General features: G+C 49.7%; 1 protein-coding gene across 1 annotated transcript in view; it reads right to left on the bottom strand.

Annotated features, from left to right (window-relative positions):
- Positions 1–4,531: 4,531 nt before the first annotated feature.
- Positions 4,532–22,702, bottom strand: part of nkd1 (NKD inhibitor of WNT signaling pathway 1) — a 28,951-nt gene continuing 10,780 nt past the window's right edge. The window contains exons 4-10 of the mRNA XM_070833311.1: positions 13,185–13,242; positions 9,479–9,585; positions 9,247–9,342; positions 7,265–7,412; positions 6,273–6,354; positions 5,709–5,836; positions 4,532–5,209 (exon numbers count right to left, since the gene is read on the bottom strand). Of these exons, the coding sequence (XP_070689412.1) occupies positions 4,674–5,209; positions 5,709–5,836; positions 6,273–6,354; positions 7,265–7,412; positions 9,247–9,342; positions 9,479–9,585; positions 13,185–13,242 (1,155 nt within the window). The 3' untranslated portion in view covers positions 4,532–4,673. The remainder of the gene's footprint in view (positions 5,210–5,708; positions 5,837–6,272; positions 6,355–7,264; positions 7,413–9,246; positions 9,343–9,478; positions 9,586–13,184; positions 13,243–22,702) is intronic.

Here is a 22,702-nt window from a genome sequence, read left to right as displayed (position 1 = left end):
GAAGGCGTATCACGTTGCCAAGAGGCAGACGGAGATAAGCTGCTAAGCTGCACATGAAAGTGTGTGTGCGTGTAGAGAGCGTGGCGTGGGGAGCAGCTGTGGTCAGCCAGATCTGGGAGCCCTGTGTGACACCACGGCCAAGATACAGAGGAGCCACACACACACACACACACACACACACACACACACACACACACACACACACACACACACACACACACACACACACACACAGCTGACTTCTTGGACATTTTAGAATAACACAGGAGATAAAAGGGAAAGCATAAAGAGTGAAAGGTGCATGAGAAACACTGGAGCTCCAGTCTGCTCACAGATCAGTGACGTCTGCTTTAGACAGAAGTTTTAAGCAGAAGTTTGACAGTAAACATGGCGTCCAGGCGGAGCAGGGCCTCTCATGGCTCCTGTTCTGAAGACGAAGGTCCCGCTCGGCGACGGCGGACAGAGGATGACATTTGTCGTGGCTGAAGTCTGCAGCGTGAGTTCAGACATGTGGTGATTAACAGCCGGAGAGTGAAGGAAACGAGCGTCAGACGCTGATTGGTGCAAACACAACCTGCTGTGTGGCCACAGCTGCAATTACATTAAAGGGGCAGTTCGGCATTTTGGGAGAAGATCAATGGGGCACACGTTATATCTCACCCTAAAATCATCAAAATATACTCAAGTAAAAAGACTAGATTATGTTTCTGGGTTCAAACTAGTGATCATTAATCACTTTAATGTTGCAGCTGGTGAAGGTGGAGCTCATTTTATTGACTTTATACTGTTTAATATGTGATAACACATCATTTATCATCAATTTATAATGTGCATTAATGATTTAAATGTGAATAGTAACCAGTGACTGAAGCACATACAGTGGAGTAAAAAGCACAAGTAGACGTAGCAGTAGAAGTAAACTCCAGACATGAGGGGGGTGAGGGTCGTCCCCTCTGACTGTCAGACACCCAGTTCTGTACTGGTTAGTGTATACTGGTTAGTACTGGTTAGTACTGGTTGGTAAATACTAATATAGCAGCGGTGGAGGTTCAACATGTGGTCACAGTAAAAACGAGGCGTGAGCTCCGTGGGGTTATAAGGAACGGGTTCATACTTTAATAAAAGGGTATTTTCCCTTGGCACAGATCTGCTATCAAATAAATAAAGCAATTAATCAAATACAATCTATATAAACTAAACAAAGTCATGAAAAACCATCAGGGAGGGGGGAGGGAGAAGGGAACAGCTAGTGCTAAACACTGTGTGTGTGTGTGTGTGTGTGTGTGTGTGAGTGTGTGTGTGTGTGTGTGTGTGTGGCGTGAGGAGGACTAGCTGACAGGAGGTGGGTGAGACAGCTCGACAGTTATTTCATTATAAATAAGCCTACATGATGCTGGCTGTTTCCTGTCTGCAGTCCACTATATACATCAGAGTTTTAACAATGTGGACACGAGGTCTAACGAAGCAGATTAGTGGTGGCGAACGTGCTGCGATGAGCTGGAGGAGAAACTCAGCACGACGGGACAGGAGGTGGTTTGTACAACGTGGTCTGAACATTTTGGCTTTCGTGGTTCAGAATAAAATCAAAAGGAGGAAAAAACAAACACTGTGGCAGATTTACATGAGTAGCTTACAACCTTTTGATCCCCAGACGTACTGCCACACTCCCCCTCCTCGGGGGGGCAAAGGTTACTCCCCCCGGACATCTGGTGAGCTCTGCCTACCCAACTCTCAACAGACACTGCCGGGGTGCTCTTGAGCAAGGCACCCCCCTCCCGGTTGCTCCGGCTGCTTTGAAGCGAACAGTACGAGTGTTTGTGGAGGGGAGCTGTGACTTCAGGTGATCGTCTCTGTGGGTGCAGCCTGGCTCCGGGTCTGACGGAGCCTTTCAGCCACATTCCTCCCCCTCAGCGTGTCCAATCGGACCACCCTGCAGGACCCACCGTGGCCTGCTCGCTGTCTGTCCACACAGCCAGACCCCCGTTTCCACACTTCTGACATGTGCAGTCACACTGGTATCAGCAGAGTTTTGGGTGGGGGGGGGGGGAAACCACCCACAAAGGAGTCACAGTGTCAGGAGGGCTGCAGCAGCGAGGACTCCAGTCCAGGAAAAGCAGCGTGAGGTGAGGAAGCTGAGGTATGGAGCACAGCTGTGACCCCCCTCGGGGAATGACGCCGTTTCCCCCCAGCGGCTCCATGAGATGAGCCGCCTGACTGGTGCCTCCTGCTGAAGGACGGCCTGCAGCTGTGAGAGGACGCCGCAGGGCCACGCTGGCATACACTGCATTCCTGTTCGTCGCAAACACACACGAACACTTATGGCAAACTGACGATCACACAGGGGGGGTGCAGTTTGAACGGTGGAGAGAAAACTACTGTCCAGGAGAACCTGAGAGGAGAACTCTGGTCCCTCTGTGTCCTCATCCTGGTGTCTGAGTGACTGGTAGGTAGTGAAAGTGTTGGAACTGGTCCAGTAGATCACCTCAGCCAGCAGCCACCAAACGTTATATCGCTCTCTGCACACACACCAGACTCCATTCACTAAAACAGGGATTTTAGAGCTGCTGCTCTGCTGCTGCCTCCATCAGTCAGTGTGACTTTGGTGTTTTTAAGAGTTACTTCAGTAACACAAAGAAACAAACTAATTCAGGCAGCAGCTTCACATCTGCAGCTCTCAGCCTCACATGTCGGTGGCATAAACATCTGCATGTTTATAGCGGTGCCCGCAGAGCATCATGGGACAGGATGGACAGACTGCTGGCAGGACAGCAGCAGTGGTGAGTTATGGGTCTGGTGGAGACCGCGGGCCGGGCCCAGTGTCATCCAGCACCAGAGGAATGGGACAGCTGAAAGAGCCGCACCACAAACAGAGCCTTGTTGGCGGAGCTCAGAGGCCACATGGCGGCACGGTGAAAGACCCGCTGACAGCTGGGGGACAGGAAGCTGCCGTGGAAACAGAGGGAGAAGCCACGCAACCCTCGGCCAGTCTGAGGGCCGGACGGCGAGACGAGAGAGCTGAGAAAAGGAGAGTCCGGAGAGTGAAGCAGTGGATGTGAAGCAGGGCGGGGGTGAACACATTTCCTGCATAAATAACTGTCTCCTTGAAAAGGTCAGACTCCATACCGGTGAATGACCACACCAACCGATTTATGCAAATACGGCAAAAGGCCGGAGTGAGGATCAACATGACAGCATCTCTGACGGTGCTGTAGCAGTGCATCATGGGACAGAGGCCATGTGATGTCACTGCTGACAAATAAAAACAACAAAGGAAGCGTCTGAGTGTCCAGGAGCAACACACGAACATCTGCAGAGATGAGTTTCATGTTGTTTCTCCTGCAGAACAGAGCGACAGACACTCGGCTCCGTTTACAGGAACTGAACTCCAGTAACTTCCTCTGAAATGTATTTTACACTACAGCCTGCTGTCTTAAAATAATTTCCACGTTTCCATGGCATCAGCATGTAGGACGCGCTGTGTAAAACGCTCGGCGGAGCTACCGAGCAGCACTGCTGAGAGTTGGGATCATTCAGTTGTAATTATTAGATCACAGCTACGTATGGAACCACACAGACGAACCGGAGGAGAGAGCGACACTCACGTCAGCGAGAGGCTGCTAGTGGTCTTAGAAAACGCAGGTGTGAAGGAAAAGAAACACAAAAGCTTCAGATAGTGAATACAAAGATATCACATTATCAATAAAGCTTATAAAATTGATACCAATATATACCGTATGTACAGTAAATGTTAGTTCATAAAAGTAAGGAGCTTTTCCACACTTCAGATTGTGACACAATTTCTCTTCTGTCAGAAAAGTTTCAAAGTAATTTGAAAATAACCTCTGAACGCTTCGTCAAAGTCACCATTACAACAACAATTAGGATAAAATTAGAGGTAGCAGCGGATGTGGGAGCTCTGTTCTTCTCTACTTCAACATTTTCCTTCCCAGTTTTGCTGACGGGGTTCTGAGCGCTAGAATCACAATCTTCATCTTCATCTTCAAAAACCTGCCTGACAGCCTGCTTTAAATACTCACGCACCCATGAGCGCACTTCAAGTGGTTTTCAACAGACACCAGTGTCGTGACACTCACACACACTCTCTCACACACACACTCACACACACACACTCACACACACACACACACACTCTCACACACACACACACACACACACACTCTATGCCCTGCTCTCCTATCGTCTATATTCCTTCATATATTTTCTTCTTTACATCAAAGTCTGTCTTCCTCCTTTTCCTTGAAACCCTTGTGGCTTAGTGGTCTGGGAAGGTCGTGGTGCTGCTGTGGAGCCGCACACGTCATCATCAGGTGGAGGATTGCCGGGGAGGGGGGGGGGGTCCCTCTGCGCCTCCTCTCTGACCCCCGCCGCGTCCCTCAGGCCTGCCGTGCTGTGGCCCCGAGTCACCGTCCTGCTGCATACCGAGCTCCCCCCCCCCTCCCCGAGTCTGACCAACCCTGTAAAACACTGATTAATAACCTCTCAGCACCCCCCATTATCCTCCCGCCCCCCCAGTGTCCACTACAGAGCCACTGCAGTGCTGCACAGCGTCGGGCGGCCGGTGTTAGACGGGGACGCTCCCTGCAGTGAGTCAGTGTCTGCTGTCCTGGGGGGGGCCTGCAGCAGTGCTGAGCCGTCCCAGGCCGGGTGGGGATTCATGACTGGTAGAAGTGATGGTAGTGGTGATGGTGTTCGTGGTGGTGGTGGTGCTCGTGGCGCTGCACCACTTGTGCCAGCCCCCCCTCGTAGAGCAGCACGCTGGGCAGGTCCCTCACCTGCTCCTTCTCCACCACCGTTCCTGGAGCCGCCAGAGAGCCCAGGGCCCTGTAGCCCTGGCTCTCCTTGGACCTCTGCTTGTGCTTGCGGTAGGGGGCTGTGGACTGGTGAGGGGGGGTCTGGCTGGGCAGCGCCGGAGGAGGGGGGACACCGCGGCTTCTCATCACCCTGCCGCCGACCTGCGCGGGAGGTGTGCGGCTGTGGGTCTTTGGAGACCGGAGGGCGTGTTTCCCTGAGTCCTGGCCTCGCGTGCGGGCGGGGGGGAGGCTGTCTGCGGCAACGGTGTCCACGACAGTCTGCAAGCGGCGGTGGTGGGGGGCGTGGGAGTGGCCGTTTTCTGGTTCGTGGGAGCGAGAGCGAGTCTGGTTGGATGGCCGGGTCTGAGGCTCTGCCTTCGCTGGCTCTGCGGCCGGGGCTGTGGGAGAGGGGGGGGGCAGACGACAGGATTTATTTAAGCTGAGAAAGAAGTTTGAAAAACAGGGAAGAGAAATAACCCATTATGTGCAAATGATTGTGCCAACAGGCGACTAACGAAGCCCCCCGATAAGACTGTGGCAGCGTTCCTTCAGCTTCTCTCCTCATGCTGATGGAGACACAGAGCACATCTCTGTTAGCCAACATTAAAATCATCTCATGTCATCACTGACCATCAGATCAAGGCTGCTGCTTATTAGACCCAATATTTCACTTCTCTGTGTGGACGGGCTTCAGCCTGAACACTTGATGTATTGTGCTTTCTGGAGCCCAGATGTTTGTGCTGGCGAGTGGCGCAGTGGGCTGGTAGTTACACCTAATGGCTCCAAGCAGGTGCCGCAGTAATGAGGGCCCCTGGATGCGGCTTCAAAGGGCCGCGCTCTGCGTCCCTCCCTCCCTCCCCTCTCCACCCCCTCCACCCCTGGCCTCAGTCCACTCACCGGCTCCGAAGCGGGATGTGTAGTTCTCTATGCCTGCCAGGTCCAAGTAGTGGTTCCTGCGTTCCAGGTTCTCATCCACACAGTGGCGCTGGCAGCCCGGCTGGGTGTGGTGGTCACTGTGGTGGCGCCTGTGGACACAAGCGGCACCTCTCATTAGGTAGCAGTTTGGGCCAGAGAGGTTCAGCGTGGTGGTGTTTGGAGAAAGTAAAACAAGTGCTCCTTATGATCAGGCAGTAATTGTTAGAGAAGTGAGATTGTGACTGGAAAATCACAGGTTTAAACCTCCGCTGGGAGGATTTGAACAGTTCAGTACGAGGGCCGACTCCCCCCACACTGGTGACTCCTCCTTAGTACAGTGGAGCTACTTTTGGGCAGCACTGATTAGAGGGTGGAGGATTATTACAGCTCCCAAGTGTGAATCCTTCCTCCAACAGACGGTACAATCAGTGACATAAGAGGAAACGTGGTAGTAATGAAGCTCACGCTCTTCTCCTGGACACAGAAGGTGGGGGTGGGGGTGGGGGTGGGGGTGGGGGTGGGGGTGTGCAGGGGAGGCGGGTTTACCTGAGGAGTGCTCGAGTCTTCTTGTCTGCACTCTTGGGGTCTTCTATGCACTTGTCACTTTTCTCTCTGGGGTGGGACATGTCTGTGTATGTGTGAAAGACAGGAGGCTATTATCAAAGAGAGCTACACAGAGCAGCCACACACACACACACACACACACAGAGACACACACTCACACACACACACACACACAGAGACACACACACACACACACACACGACAGTCACACAAGCCTTAGAAGAAAGCAACCTTTGTTTTGGGGTTTTACTTTGAAGATCTATAGAAAAGGAAAAACAACAATGCTTCATTTATTCTATTTTCAACTCCCAGCCTCTTATAAGACGTGGAATGAAATAAAAAACATGGAGACTTCAGAAATAGTTTATTAAGGACGCGAGATCTGATGCAGTTTCAAATTAGCATGAAGGCAATATTTTCAAAGCTCGCTCCGTTTGAATCTCAGCGGATATTTATAGTGGAAACAATAGGACCCAAACACACAGGAATATATACTTTTTGAGTTATTTTTCCCTGACTACTTGTTTACCAAGTCGTCTGTGAGAAAAGTTAAGTTGAACGTAGCTATATTTTCCCGGCAGCTCTGAGAAGGGGGGAGGAAGGGGAGAGGAGGGGGGAGGAGGGGAAAAAAGGGAACTTTGGAGAAAAGAAAAATGGCTGTGGTTATCAAAAGGACTCGGCACATCTCTTAAGGTTTCTTTCAGAGTATTTGAAGGCGCTGAGGGAGGGGGCCCTCTCATAGCTCTGTCACTCCCCCCATCATTAAAAATGAACCCCATTGAGTGGGAGAGATGGAGCGACGCCGAGACTGTGAGGAACAAAGCTCTGACAGGCCTGAAGCAGCCGCCTTTCTGCATGACAACAAACACAAGTCTGGGTGAGCTGACAGCAGGCAGCACAAGGGGGACCCCAAAATGCCCTCTCTTCTCCCCGCCCCCCCGCCCCCCCACCCACTGAGGTAATGCGAGCTTTACCTGCCGCACCCTGCGTGCAGCTCCTCCACCGCTGGCTGCAGTCGGGGGCCACCGAGAGCTTGACCCGCAGCGTTTTGCTGCTGCTGGGAGAGTGGTTGACGGAGGAGTCCACGACCTCGTAGATGGTGTGCAGCAGGCTGGTGATGTCCTGCAGGACGGAGGAGGAGGAGGAGGAGGAGGAGGAGGAGGAGGAGGAGGAGGAGGAGGAGGAAGAGGAGGCGTTAACACTTTTAGACCCACAGCTTCCATCCAACAAAGAATCATTTGATCACCAAGTTAAAAAAAGTCTTGTAGATTCTTGGTGACACAGATTTTCAGAACAAAAACACAAAGAAAAATGAACATAAGAGACTTTTCTCACCACTCCACTGTTTGAATTCAGAGCAGCTTTGTGCATTAAATCTAAAAACATAAACTTCATGCTAGCGAGGAATTTAAAGAAGTGACAACAGCGAACAGAGAAACACACTGATGTCAGTTGTTTTAGTTCAGCTTTCCAAGTGAGGAGATCAGACGGTGCAACGACAAGTTAGAAATTCATGAAGAGAAACGTCTTGGCGGAAGCAGACGAGACCGACGGGGATGTCGGGCCTGATACGAGCGGCGTTACAGCACCTCGCTCGCTCTGTTTAATTCCTCAACGTCTCTTAAAATTACATCTGCAAAGACGCCGACACCCCCGAACGCTTTGAAAGAAAACGCACAAGAGCAAGTGTGCATAAACTCAAACGGCACATGCAAAGTGCAGCAGACGTTTCCATGTAGCTGAGGAGAGGAGAATCATGGGAGGAGTGATAGAGTGATGACTTCAGCACAGGGTGACCACGTCTGCACATACAATAACCTACATCGTCTCTAGTGGCTCTTTAGGAGCTACATTTTGCACCGGTGAGCGTTTCTGTGCACCACGCTGAGCTAATGACTCCAGCTGTAGCTGGATGTTTTCATGGAGAACCCACTTCTAATTGTCCATAAAGGATTTCACCTGCTATGGATGTGAAATAAACTAGCTCACACACACACGCACACACACACTCATTAGGGTTCCACCTCAGAAGGTAAGACAGCTTCAACATTACAGCTGCTTTGAGAATGAAGCCACACAGACGCTGCAGCAGCATGGTTTCCACTCACTGTAGGACTCTGACTCATAACAAAGAGGACTATCGTGAATTCTTCAGGGACCGGTTCCACATACTGCTTTCAGACATAGAAAAATAAAAGGAAATAAAATAAAAGCTTCCTGTGTCATTTTTGGTTTCCTTCTGTTTTTTATTTGTGCGAAGGGATAAAAAAGGAGTTGGAGAAGAAAGCGTTTCTTTCCCCCTCCAAGCCGCCGCCTGCCGTCTCATGAGCCATGGAGCCACAGGCGATGCCAAAAAAGCTGCACAGCCAACCACACGGAGGACAGCTCCAGTCTCTTTGCGCCGTTTCAAGTTGTTTTCAAAAAACACGGGCCTTTCTGGATGTTCCCTCAGATCTGTACCAGGCAGACGCACGCCACGAGGTACCTCGCAGGAGCGGAATCACACAGATGTCGCCGGATTTGGTTCTCGAGGAGTCAGACTGGGTTAGAGCCTTTTTTCAGGGCGTACAAGGGGGGTGATGATACCATTAGATGTGAAGTTTACAGGGAAGTTGTCGAGTCATTCCCCAAACACAAGCAGGAAGGTGTTTTGTATCTGTGAGCTGCTGACCAGGACGTTTTGTGACACTTAAAATCTGTGGATTAAAAACTGTCCATGAGGAAGGACGGCGACTTTTACTGTAGTTTGTTTCTCCTCCTTTTGTGTTGGTGACTCTGTGTTTTGTGTGCATTTACTCAAAAACAAGAGTTTAATTAATAAAATGTTAAAACTCCTGCGAGTCAAATAAATGAACAAATAGAATAAGTGCTGCCTGTAACACTGGCGTGTAAAACACCTTCCTGCTGCAGCTCCTGTGGGATTCATGTGTGTCTGTGCCGGGTTACAGGACGTTACCTCTCTGGTGACTTTGCCGTTGTTGTCGAAGTCGTAGAGAGTGAAGGTCCACTCCTGCCTGTTGTCCTCCTCCACAGACACGGCACACTCCAGCTCCTGAAACAGACAGTCACTATCATCCAGTGTGCTTGTGTGTGTGTGTGTGTCAGCGTGTATTAGTGTGTGTCCTGCCACTGCCCTAGTTCCACCCAGAGGGGAGGTGATAAACGTCCCGTTCGCTGCCGACACTCACTTCAAACTGGAGCTGTTTCTGTGGCCCTGCGGGAGATTGGCTGCCCCTCTCCTGCATCATCTTCTCCTCCACGCAGCAGCTGTCTGTCTTCTCTGGGGGTAAAGCCACTGCAATGACACACACACACACAAAGATAAAAGAGAGCGCCTGAGGACGGAGACGTTGGGTGCAGTCATAACCTGAGGATATGTCGTCGCCTTCAAGTGCTCCTTGTAAGCTCCTACTTCCCAGTTTGGCATCCGCAATTAAGATGTGACACATTGAAGAGCTCCAGGTTGGAAAGAAAAGCTCCTCACAGTTATTGTCTCACTGCCTGTACTCAGAAACAGTAGTTTTATATTAACATCCACATATTCGTTGGTACATTACTAACGGCCTTTAACTCTACAAACCAGAAGGAATCATTTCACTTTTGTTTGGCTGCTCACACACACGGAGCTCACAGGGTGTATGTGATGATCATTTGTGATAAAGGTGACAGAAAACTGTCCATCAGCCCATCGTTGGCGGAGTGTGTGTGTGTGTGTGTGTGTGTGTGTGTGTGTGTGTGGTCCAGTCACAACAGCATTCGGCACATCTCACCGTGTTTCTGACTGAAAACACACTCGTGCTACCAGACGCAGGAGCAGAGGCTCTCACTGGACTCTTAGATGAGTGCCTTATCTTGCCGTGCGAACAGCTGCATCAGCACCGAGAGCAGAAGCTCTGCCGAATCAAAGCAGCGACATCAAGACTGAAACTGGGATCCAAAATGTCAATCCAGTGCAGAAAGAATAAATGTTGAAGCCGTGACGGCTCTCTAATTCTCCAAACGCTGCTCCGCCACTCACACATACAGTAAGAGTCTTTAAGCTCTTTGCTCCAGTATATCTGTCCCAACGGGTTCACGCTGGGAGGCGATGTCAGACATGACGCTGAATGACACCAACATGTCGGAAACATGGTGGAATATTAGGTGGCGCTCGGATATAAACGGTGGATGCGAACATCAGAGGGCCTACGGGAGACCCCCCCCGAGTCCCCGGCTCGGCGCAGCACAGCTCATCATTTCATGGGCTGACATTCGCCGTACATTACCATCCAGACATCGAGTCCAGAGGGAGCGCTAATCCGTCATGTGCACTTAAACTGACGGTTCCTACCACACAGACGACGGTGTGAAGCACAGGACGTCCAGGTGAGGAGGCAGGTGAGCCATCACGCCTGTGTTCTGCTTCATCGGTGTTAACTGAACGCTGTGGTAATGTGTGCTGGTGTATTCTGGGATCGCACCGTGTTGTGAGGTGAACCAGCCCGCTGCACCGAAATAACACGACTGTCTCTGTCTGCTTCAGTTTCAGCCTTGGACACGGGCCCAGCACTGATGCTACCGGATATCCTCCTCTGCTTTGAAATCCAGCATTTGTTTGACACATGAGGCAGCAGACAGACGCTCCATGTAACTGGGGGGGGGGGTGTTTGTCGGCTCCTTTGTGAGCCTCTGTGAGCTACAGTCACCAGGACGCCTCCTCGCTTCTTCTTCGTTATGTTAATGAGGGCTTCTGCAGAAGTCTGTCACAGCCCCCGTACGTTTTCACCTCTGTGCACCCAATCATAGTCCTCGCACACACCCACAAACCCTCACAGACCACACCCCTCTCCCCCGCCCGCCCCTCTCTCCTCCCGCCACACTTTGAAGTCCCATTCTCAAACCTTTTGGAAGAGGATCAGACCGGCTGTAAAACAGAATCAGTAATTAATTAAGCCAAGTCAAATCTGAAACACTGTTTGTTTGCTCGCCAACGGAGCAGACACAACAGCCCAATTTCTTTCCTCCTGATCCAAAGCAGATCAAAGCGGACCTGTCTCATCCCTGGGTGGGGGAAAATGCCAGAAATGAAAGGCATCATCCCAGGGAGCTTTTACCAACTTTTTGGAGGGGAGCAGCATTTGGGGTCCCGCTGTTTGATCATCTGAGGTGCTCAAAGGGAACATTGTGTGCGAGGGCAAATCTGTTCCGTAGCAGGCTCAATATGGTGGTGAGATGCTTATCTCGGAGCTAATGAAATGCCGGGAGGAGTAACAGTAATCTGCTATCACCCTCCTCCCCCTCTGACACCCCCCACCACAGACATAAGCCGTCTCTTTATGAGAGGAGCTGAGCCAGGGGATTGGCTGCACATCAGATCTGAGGGGCAAAACGAGGGCACCCTCCAAGCCGAGCCTGTTCCAGCAGCCACACACACACACACACACACACACACACACAGACACACACACACACACACACCAAGGCAGGTCGGGAACGCTGCCACACACTGTGAGCAATCACACCCAGCTTAGCCAGGCTACTGTATTACACTAAACTGGGCCCGCCACGCCTCGCACAGTCAGACAGCTGGGTGCTGAGGTGATGTGGAGATACCCAGGATGGAGGGGTGTGTGGGGGGGTAACCACCGGAGTACTCATAAGCAAGGCACTTGATCACGTTGTGTCGTTTAGCTGCTGGGTAATAAACAACCCCCCCACCCTCAACAGAAGGTTCAGCAGAAGCCACTGCAGGATGTTTTCTTCCTGCATGTTTGCAGTAGCGATGTAAAGTATCCAAGTATTTCTTTGGAAGTGCTTCCTCACACCCGGAGGACGGGAGGCTTTCATGTGTGCTGCTCTCACTGATATTTCTCTCTCCCTCGTCTTTGTTGGATGTGTGGACACCGGGTCTGATGCTGGGGACATCAGAAGTCCTCCACGGCTGTCTGTACGTGGGTGTGAGTGGGCCCGAGGAGGTACAACATGGCCGGCTATGTGAACGTGAGGACAGTTTATTCCAAACTAACATGAAGATAACAAAATGTTTTCATTAGAGGACATTAACTCAGCGGCTGCATTGGACAAAGCAAAAGTCTAAACTCTCTTTAAAGTGGGAAGCTGGACAAAAGCCTGCTGGTGTGAAACAAAAAACTGCTGAGCAGGGCAGCAGATCTGTGCCCCCCCCCTCTGCTGAAAGTCAGGCTTTGTGACATTTCTGCACCCGGTCGCTTCTCTTTGCTGACTGTCAGCGGATGACTAGTTCTGTTGTTCCATCATTCTGTATGACGGGAACCAAGGAGGGTTTTGCTGAAACAAATCCTTCAGACCTTTTGATCGCTGATTGCGAACAGAGCAGCACGTTCTAATCAGCTCCATCTGCAGAGGAGCCTCGGCCCCCCGACCTCAGGCTCAGAATCATTTCATACTCCATTCATCTCTCGTCTCTCTGATTCGTCTGTTATCCAGTGAAACAGAGACGGAATAAAAGCTTCCGATTCCTGAGCTGCTCTCGCTCCACTCTTCATTCGGGCCTCCACCTCACGTCCAGTCCGATCTTTAAATGGGAGGGGGAGACGTTCTCCTCCCGGAGCTCTTAATCCAGGATCACATCACATCGGGGAAAAAAACATGGGGGAACGGAGGCACTTTGCAGAGCACCACGGGCGGAGGGGCGGGGGAGAGATGGAGGAGGTGAGGAGGAGGGAGGGAAGGTAATGGGGACCTCATCAGCACATTGTTGGGGCTTAGAGGAAGGGTGTGGGGCAGGGGGGGGGGCAGATGAACCAAGGATATACAGAACCACACAAGCACCTGGAAGGCGACCATTCACATCAAAATAAAGGGAACACAGTCAGTCAGTCAAAGCCTTCGGTGGTGAGGAAGATGATGAAGAGCAGGGGGGGGGGGGGGGCCTACCTTCTAAGCGGTAGTGTTCGTCTCCGATCCTTTCCGCACATGCTTCATCCATGGAGTCCTGCAAAGAGCAAAAGAGGGAAGAAGACACATGCATCAACGCTTCAAGTCACATAATGGAGAAGAATCATATTTTTATCACATAAAAACAAACATGTTTAACGGTGCAAATCCACAGCACGGCCTTCCAACACTGACGGACAGGCCCGGGTCAAAATTACAGCGTTTATATGTCTATATATGAACGAGGTTTGACAACTGCGCACTGAGATTAAACGGCGGCGGAAAGTTTAAGAGGATGCTAATTGCAGGACTGAACCGAGCTGCGCAGGAGACTGGCAGTCAGGACTTCGCATCTGAATCACCGCCGCCGGCGCTGCAGGGAGTTCTGAGAAAGAGGGCTGCTAGTGGGGCTATTTCGATGCCGGGCTATCTTGCAGTGGTGCGTTCAGCGGCCTGTTTTTATCCCGGACCGTTTTTCAGCCCCCCCCCCCCCTCCTGGCAGCGCTGTCTGTTGGTGCATACCACAGAGACCGGACGACATGTGATCCCCCGGCTTCACTGTGGAAAAGTTTGGCTCAGGTATCCATGTGGCATTACAGTCATCTGGCCCAAAAACCATTACTCACGAGCTGACAAACACACACACACACGTTCACACACATACACACATGTACACACACACACACACACAAACTCACACAGCCTCATTTCAAAGTTTCCATCGCACCCAAACTACCACAAAAACATTTCTGTCTGAGATAAATCAGTAGGTGATGGTTAACCTTGATAATCAATAATTAACTAATAAAAGGCCTCCTTGGACATGAGTGTAGGAGTGTGTGTTTATTGTATACCTGCTGGTGTGTGTGTGTGTGTGTGTGAGGGGATTTCAGTGTAATCCAGAGAGGTAGAAGGTCAGACGGTGTGATCCGACCCTCCCCAGACGGGTGGCGGCCGGCCGGGCCGTGGCTCTGTGGGTGGCCTCTGGAGGAGAAGCACAGGACAGACCGCCACACTGATCACCCCGTGTTTGTTGTTGGTGTGAACGGGTCAACACACGCTCCCATCTGGACTCACGGCCCCGGGGTCCCTCCGTCATGGCTGGTCTTAACGTGGTTAAAAGCAGCCATGACGGAGGGGAACCGCAGGATTACATTCTCTATCGAATGCAGGCAGATGACAGCAGAGCCACACGGTGTGAACAGAAGCTCAGCACTTTGTGTTTCACTTTCTCACATTTCTCAGACTTTAAGGACCATTTCAGCATCACGGATCGGATCATTTTAAATGACTTAAATAACAACAAGATTCAAGGTGCTGAAATAACACGTCGCTGGTCGACTACAGAAGAGTGTTTATATTATAATTAGCTCTTTTCTGCTTTTGTCAGCATCACACACTGGGTCTGTGAGGATCACCACCATCTCTAGTCTGACGATGTCGGTGGTGTCCGGGAAGAACTACAGCCCGTTTGGATTTCTAGTCTCTACTACTGACTACTGACTCCATTTACAACAGTGAAAATGTACCATAATAAATATAAAGATGTATAAAGAGGCTGCGGAGAGGAGAGTGGAGGTCCGCAGTGCATCCTGGTACATGTAGGCACCGCCAACACGGCTCCAAAAACAGGTGAACTCAGCTTTCAATATCGCAGCACTGAGGTATCCGACCACATTTACCATAAACACTGACTGGATAGCCGCGTAATACGTGGTGAAATGTGCCTTTAAGCTCATGTATGATTTATGTGATTGCATTAAATCCAAAGGGAGAACCAGCTCTTCACATTTCACAGCCACACTGACCCTTCAGTCCATTAGTTCAACACAGTCACACTTGACGGATGATTTTCAAAGGCCACTTTGTTCATGTTAAACGGGAGATTTCTACTTCTAGCAGTCGTGTTTCTGATCCCGTTTGTGCAGTTTATGGTTCTTTAAAAACATCTGGGGAGAGGTTTTGCTTTCGTCATACGTTTTTAATGTAAACTGTGTAATAATGATCCACTGTAAAATGTTCAGTTTGTCTGAATCCAACTGTACAGTATAATAAAATAAAATAAAATACTGTGGATGTTTTACTTCCTCATACTGTGTGTGAGCCTGTGTGTGTGTGTGTGTGTGTGTGTCACTGGTCGTGTTGATCCTCTCGAACACGGGTACGACCCCGTGACAGACTGTGGTAACACTGACACTGGCCTCACTGAACAGAGAAATCACTCTCCAATCAGCAGCCTGTCCAGTTCTCTCTCTCTCTCTCACACACACACACACACTCTGATTTACTCCTGTTTTCTGATGAATGACCCAAAATTGTTCAGGGGTTAACCGAGAACATGAGAAAGACGGGGAGGAGGAATGTGCTAATTGGTTGTTGTCTGTGGTGATGGATGGCAGCCGTATTATTAGCCTGCTGGGGTTACTCTGGGGTTCAGAAAATAATATCCCATGCTTTTTTTTTTTTTACTTTACACACACTCACAAACATGCACTTCCTCCTCCTTTAGTCTCTAAACCACTAAATAGATACAGACGTCTCCTCTTCCTCCCACTGAGCAAAATGAAGCCAAATATCCCGGTGGATACAGGCGCTGCCATTTTGACCTGGTGATGTCATCTGGATCAGGCTGCGCTACGATCAGCTGTCAATCATGACGCCACGCCCCTCTCTTACAGCATCAAATTACTAATTAAAACTAAACCGATCAGAAAGATGAACACTTTTTGGGTGTCCCATCTAACATGGAGGGGGGGGCAGGGTTTATGGCCTGTGCTGCAGCAGCCACCAGGGGGCGATCCAGACGCTTTAGCTTCACTGTAGTGTAGCTGGAATGGCATCCATCTTTATGCAGTCTGTGGTTTATACAAGAAACAAGAATGTCAAAGTGCAGCCGAAAAGCCATATTTCTAACAATAAATCAGCAGATTTGCTTGTGTTTGTGTCCTCGGTCCTTCTGCGGTGATCCTGCCTCAGCAGGTCACGCTGGTCTGCTCTAAAACAGTCCCTGAGGAGCTGCTCCACGCTCACTGACCTGATGACAACACTTTGGAGCTCCTGACTTTGGCGCTGATGCCAAAAAATAACGAGTAGGAGCTCTAAAAATACGGAGTGTTTGTTTCTATGTTTCCTGTGTTCCCATCAGGCAGCTGGACTCAAGAATAATGAGCCAAATTCCTTTGGCCAGACCCAGAAAGGGCAGATTTAGAGGCAGAAGAAACTGTTCTGACCACATCGTTCAGGCCAGTGACATCAGATAAATCACCTCAACCCCCCCAGAGACGTAACGCCTCTGTCACACCCCCGAGGTCACAGGAGGAGTAATAGTAGTAACTGTAGTACTAACAGGAGTAGTTATAGTAATAACAGTAGTAGTAACAGCTGTAGTAGTATCTGTAGTAGTAACACTAGTAGTAACAGTAGTAGTAACACTAGTAGTTATGTAGTAACAGTAGTAGTAACAGCAGTAGTAATACTAGTAGTAACAGTAGTAGTAACAGCAGTAGTAACAGTAGTAGTTATGTAGTAACAGTAGTAGTAACAGCGGTAGTAATACTAGTAGTAACAGTAGTAGTAACACTAGTAGTAACAGTAGTAGTAACAGTAGTAGTAATACTAGTAGTAACAGTAGTAGTAACACTAGTAGTAACAGTAGTAGTAACAGTAGTAGTAATACTAGTAGTAACAGCAGTAGTAACAGTAGTAGTTATGTAGTAACAGTAGTAGTAACAGCGGTAGTAATACTAGTAGTAACAGTAGTAGTAATGTAGTAACAGCAGCAGTAACACTAGTAGTAACAGTAGTAGTTATGTAGTAACAGCAGTAGTAGTATTAGTAGTAGTAGTAACAGTAGTAGTAACAGCAGTAGTAACAGTAGTAGTTATGTAGTAACAGCAGTAGTAACACTAATAGTAACACTAGTAGTAACAGTAGTAGTAACAGCAGTAGTAACACTAGTAGTAACAGTAGTAGTAACAGCAGTAGTAACACTAATAGTAACACTAGTAGTAACAGTAGTAGTAACAGCAGTAGTAACACTAGTAGTAACAGTAGTAGTAACAGCAGTAGTAACACTAGTAGTAACAGTAGTAGTAACAGCAGTAGTAACAGTATGACCTGCATGTTAACGGCCCAGGCTGTGGAGCCACAGAGAGCGAAGCGTCGACCTCGCTCCCTTCAGCCTGACTTGAAATCAAAGAGCTCAAAGTGGATTTGCCAAAACTGCAATGTTGGTCACCCCCCCCCCCACATTACACCCCCCCACAGTGATTTCTGAGCTAATGAGTAAAGCCGAGGCTCAGCTGATGCAACATTTGCAGACAGTTGGTGAATCTGAAAACGGGGTCTCATTAAATTCCAGCACACGTGCGACTGGTGCACAGTGACCATGATGACGACGTGTCTGAACCGCTAACCACCAAAGAGGGGCTGCTCTCTGGGCGCTTGCTAATCCAGGGGTCAGAGGCCGCTGGGGCAGTCCCCTCGCCCTCCCACCCACAGTGGCTTAAACAATAAAGATGTGAGGAGGACCCCCCCACAGAGCCAACACTGGTGCAATAAATCACCACCGTGTGGCTCAGACGCACTGCTGGCTGCTACCGCCGCTCTGCGTTTCTGGAGCTCCGGGTCCAAACGTTTTCATACAATCTACAGCGAGGCGTCGCCTCGGGGCACAAGCAGGCCTCTCCGTCCTGCACTGGGGACCGGCTAAAACAATTTTCCAGACATGATGCTAAATGTTCTGTGGAGACGTGAAACATAAAGCATTCTGCTTTTTTCAGCCGAGTCCCTCAGAGCTTCTTCGGGGGCCTTCAGGACGGGGGCCCGCACGGCCCCTGTGTGTTTTAAAGCTGTCGGAGCGCCTGCACAGAGCGTGACTTATTAGTGGACTACAGCACAGGACGCAGCGCCCCCTGCCCCTCTACAGCAGCCGTCTGCTCCTCTCACCAGCCTGTTTGCTTTGGCCTTTGGAACCATTTGGCAAACCTCATCAATGGATCACTGTTCGAATATGAATATGGACACACCAAAGACAGATTAGCATATTTAAGAATGATAATATTTACTGAACAAACACTATAGCAAGTTATTTCTTTAAAAGTGGTGACCGCTCTCCTCCCCCCACTATGTTTTCCTTTCCAGTGAAAACATCAGCTCAAGCGTTACAGCGAGGAATGCTCATTCAGCAGCGGTCCTCTGACTGACTGATGTCAGCTACGGCTCATGAGGTGAGGAATAAAGTGCCGCCATGATTCAGGACGCAGACCAGCATCATCTCCGTTTATCAAGAACCGCAGCTCGCTGAACGTACGTTATCCCACTCTGATGAAGAATGGGACACAAAATACTGAGCTAAAAACTGTTTCATCAGGGTTCAGGTTGGTTTGGTCGAACCTGCTCTCACACACAAAGCTGGACGTCTCTCCCTTTTATCCGTTAACTATCTGAACCATTGACCTCCCTCTTTAGCTCGTTAGCTCGTTAGCACGCACTCTTGATCACATCACAGTTCAGGTGTCACAGGCTCAGTATGTGGTTATTCTGCATGTTTCTTTCTTGGATTGTAATTTCTGTTCTGTGAGAGCAGCTGAGCCACTGTAGCCCCCGGCCACAGCAGCAGTACAAACCCCCCCGGGGAACAAGCATCACTGGTAGAGAATCACTGGTGTTCCCTGAATACTATAGAAGTTAGAAGAGAGCCTGTCATTGACCCGTGCTGCGTGGCGATGTGTCTGTCTTATTGCTCTGGATGCAGAGGGCAGTGAAAAAGGCAGTGAGCACGCTGGCACAGGACCCACTTGGTGAGTTAAGACAGAAAGTTGCCTCCGGCGTCATCCCCACTCTGGCACTGCAGACACGGACCCACTGGGCCAAGTGCTTTTTCTGTTTGAAAGCAAAAGGGTACATTAAAGTGCAAATAATATGTACTTGTATGTGATTGTGGGAAAGTCCCACAAGGCCTCTTGGTCTCTGCGCTGTCTGCCTCCACGACCCGCCACACAGGCTGACAATTTATGCGGCCGACGACAGCTCCCCCTGATCGCGCGCCAGGGCTCAGTGGAGGCAGGCCTCCAGAGCAACGGCAGCGCTACTGGCACTCCATCAAAACCCAGGAAAAATCTCATTAGGGCTGCGGCTGGGTGCCTCCTGCTCTGTCCCCCACCCATCGCAAGAAAAAAACAGAAAAAAAACACCTTTAGACCACGACGTTTGGAGCAGCGGTGCCGACGTGAAGTGCAGAGCGACACACATGAAAGGCGGTTTAGCCGAGTGGGCGGGACGGGCACGGCGACAGAGACACGGGAGAATGTGTGAATAGCGGCGGTGCACGTCTGCTTCCTCTGCGCCGCTCAGCCGGGAGACGGCCGAGGTCGCTGACACTCTCTGAGGAGACGGCGAGCACCGGGGAGGCTGAAACAGCATCACACAAAGTGAGAGCGGATCATTCTCACCTGAGCCACGTGGAAATAAAATGGTACCGACGACCACAGGCGGTGAGACAGAACACAAAAGGACATGAGAGACACTCCACTCGTCACCATGTCTTTGTACTCCATCCTGCACATTTTGTGCACTTGGCAGATGAAATGATTCTGACTGACTCCCTCCAGCCTGGACAGCAGCCATTAGCTAAAATCTATGAATTACTAATGGTGAAAACAGCCGTACGACATGGGAATTTTCAAGAGCTCACACAGAGCTGGTGCTGAAAACCAAGAAGTAGAGCAACAAAAAAACTCCTATTAGTTTTAGAGCTGCAAATTAGCTTATAGGTGTAGAGTTACTCGCAGAAGAGCTCAAGAGAGGAAATACCCATCCCCCTCCGCCATCCCGAAGAGTAAACTGAGATACACCGGAGGCTGTTTCAAAGGGCCGAGCAGCACAACTCCTGGAATCTGGAGCGGTGCCTATCCTGCAGTGTGTGCCCAGTGTGATGGTGCTGCTTGGGGGAAGAAAAATAAAAACCAGCCCGGACCACCAGTCATCATCAGAAAGCAGTTTAAAGCCTGGTCCGGTTCTTTACGCTGGAGTGCCCCCCACCTTCCAGCAGCATTAAACGGCCGCATTCAAAGCCCCACGCAGCAGTAAAACATGACGCCCCGAGATGGAGCCAAGATAGAGAGTGTTGATGTGAGGTAGTGAAGCGCTGCGCTGCCTCTGAGTGAGGCTTCAAAGGGGATCGGTTTTCACACATGAAATAAAGATCTCAGATAATCATATGGCAGAGCAAAGCTGACGCGAGACAGTCCCATTTATGGAGGGAGGGGATGTGGGGCCAATTTTCATGCAACACCTACAGACTGAGAGCCATGGAAAATTAATGACTCTCTCCAGCCAAACAAGATAAAGCTCATTTCTTTCACAGGTTTTACTTTTCATCACCTGATGCGCTGAGGTAGCTTGGATCTCCTAAAATGTCAGAGCGTCATGATGAATAGAACAAATGCATAAAACTGATCTCATGAGCTGGCTGCAGTGCCAAGAGGAAGTCGTATCTGTGGCTTTTTACACCGATATGCCTCTGATAAGAACCTCAGAGAGAAACTTCCAGAGGTCATAAAGCTTTTGATGCTGAGCCCTTCACAAGCACCATTAACAAAGTATAAGCTATCTGCACCAAACAGTGGGATACATTTATCAGTGCAAATAGCACAAAGCACAAACTGCATCATTACCCACTTACAGGAGAACTCTGGGATTTTTAAACCTGGACCCTATTTTGGATATTCTGGTGTCTGAGTGACTGGTAGGTACTAAAAGTGTTGGAACTGGTCCAGTAGATCACCTCAGCCATCAGCCACCAAACGGGCTGCAACGTGATCCTTTGGGACAACTGCACCTGATCAAATCTGAATTCTTTAAAACACAACAGAGTCACAGCAGCTAGACCAGCAGCTCCTGTGTGCTGTGAGCTAAAATCCCTGTTTTAGTGAATGAAGTCTGGTGTGTATGCAGAGAGCGACATAACAAAGGATCTTCTAGGTCTCTCTCTGTAGGGATCCTTTCCATGATGCTGTCACACACTTAGAATAATGCTTTCAGTACCTACCAGTCATGGAGACACCAGGGTATGAACAGACAGGACCCGACTTTAAAAACACTGAAGTTATCCTTTAACTATGCAGCAAGAAATGAACAACAATAAGGGCAACATCAGGTGGGAAAACTGTGTAAAAGTAATGAAGTGGTCCAACATCACTACACAGGGGCCCTAAATGACCACTAAAGCTGTGTCTTCTGTGTCTCATCCTCTCTGGAGAAAGAGCAACACCTCAGTTTAGTGGATGACAAACTGGATAAATACTTGGACTAGTACGTCCTTTAACTGTGCCCACTGACGGGGGCCGACGTGTGATTTGATGTCTCAGAGGGAGCATCAAAGGCAGACACCCCCTCTCCAGACGCTGCGGCCCCAAGCCTGACACCCTTCAGTCACGGCACACCCACTTCTCTTCCTGCACCCCTGGAAGGAAATTACAGCCGTGGAGTTGGGATCCATCAGCAGGCAGGTTGGAGGAAGCCGCTCTATGATTAAAGTGTGCATGGTCAGCAGCACCGAGCCCGGGGGGGGGGGGGCTCGAAGAGGCAGCACATGCCAGAGGGCTTACCGTGTTAACTCTAGTTCACGACACAGGTCATGCAGAGATTCTCCACACACACAGAGTGAGGCTGCAGAAAAAGGAGGATGTGTGGTTCAGCAGAGTTTAGCTTTGTGTGCTATATATTAAGTCAAATTACACTGTGTGTCTGACTACATGAACTCTGTGACTCTGCTGTGGAGGAGGCTGCAGAGACACGTGTGTGAGCCCATGTGTGTGTGTGTGTGTGTGTGTGCATTCATGCGGATGTGTGAAATTGTGTACACGTGTTGTTTTGCTCTCTGAATTTATTGTTTTTCATTATTTCCTTTTTTTTTTTTATAGGACCCACGAGAGCCGCGATTGGACGCCTTCCCCTTGCCGAGCGATAGCGCTGAGCCACCACTCATTTCTCCACGTCAGATTTACATTGCAAACACTGCTGGTCACATTACCTCACCCACATCAAAGGCTGCCTCCTGAAAGGCTCGGTGGAATATTAGCAGAGATTTACAGCCCTCATCTGTACGCCTCAGAAACATGCTGATCTGAAGTAATCTCCCTCCCCCTCTCACTTTTTGTGTTTTATGTGTGAAGTTGGCCAACACTTTATGACCATTTACAAAACTTTTACACCTGCACAGATAAGCTTTTACAACTCAGCCAGCCCCTCGGGCACTGAGCCCTACCTGTTACTCAAGGTAACAACCTTCATTAGCTTTTGAAAAACATAGAGCCAATAAATAAATAATTAACGTTTATAACTCTGTTTATCGAAGCCTTATCTCACCAGAGTGGAGGAGAGGGAGAGGATACAAGGTGTCAAGATCAAGAGTCAAGCTGCACCAAATCTGCCGAGAGCGCTTTCATTTTCTACGACAGAAGCATCATTTCTCTTAAATGCTGCAACATGTAAACAGCGGCCAGAATTTTAGCTTA

The sequence above is a fragment of the Pempheris klunzingeri genome, chromosome 1, assembly GCF_042242105.1.
Source record: "Pempheris klunzingeri isolate RE-2024b chromosome 1, fPemKlu1.hap1, whole genome shotgun sequence".
NCBI lineage: Eukaryota > Metazoa > Chordata > Actinopteri > Acropomatiformes > Pempheridae > Pempheris > Pempheris klunzingeri.
The sequence above is the reverse complement of the archived record's forward strand: the minus strand, read 5'-3'. Positions and strand labels throughout refer to the sequence as shown.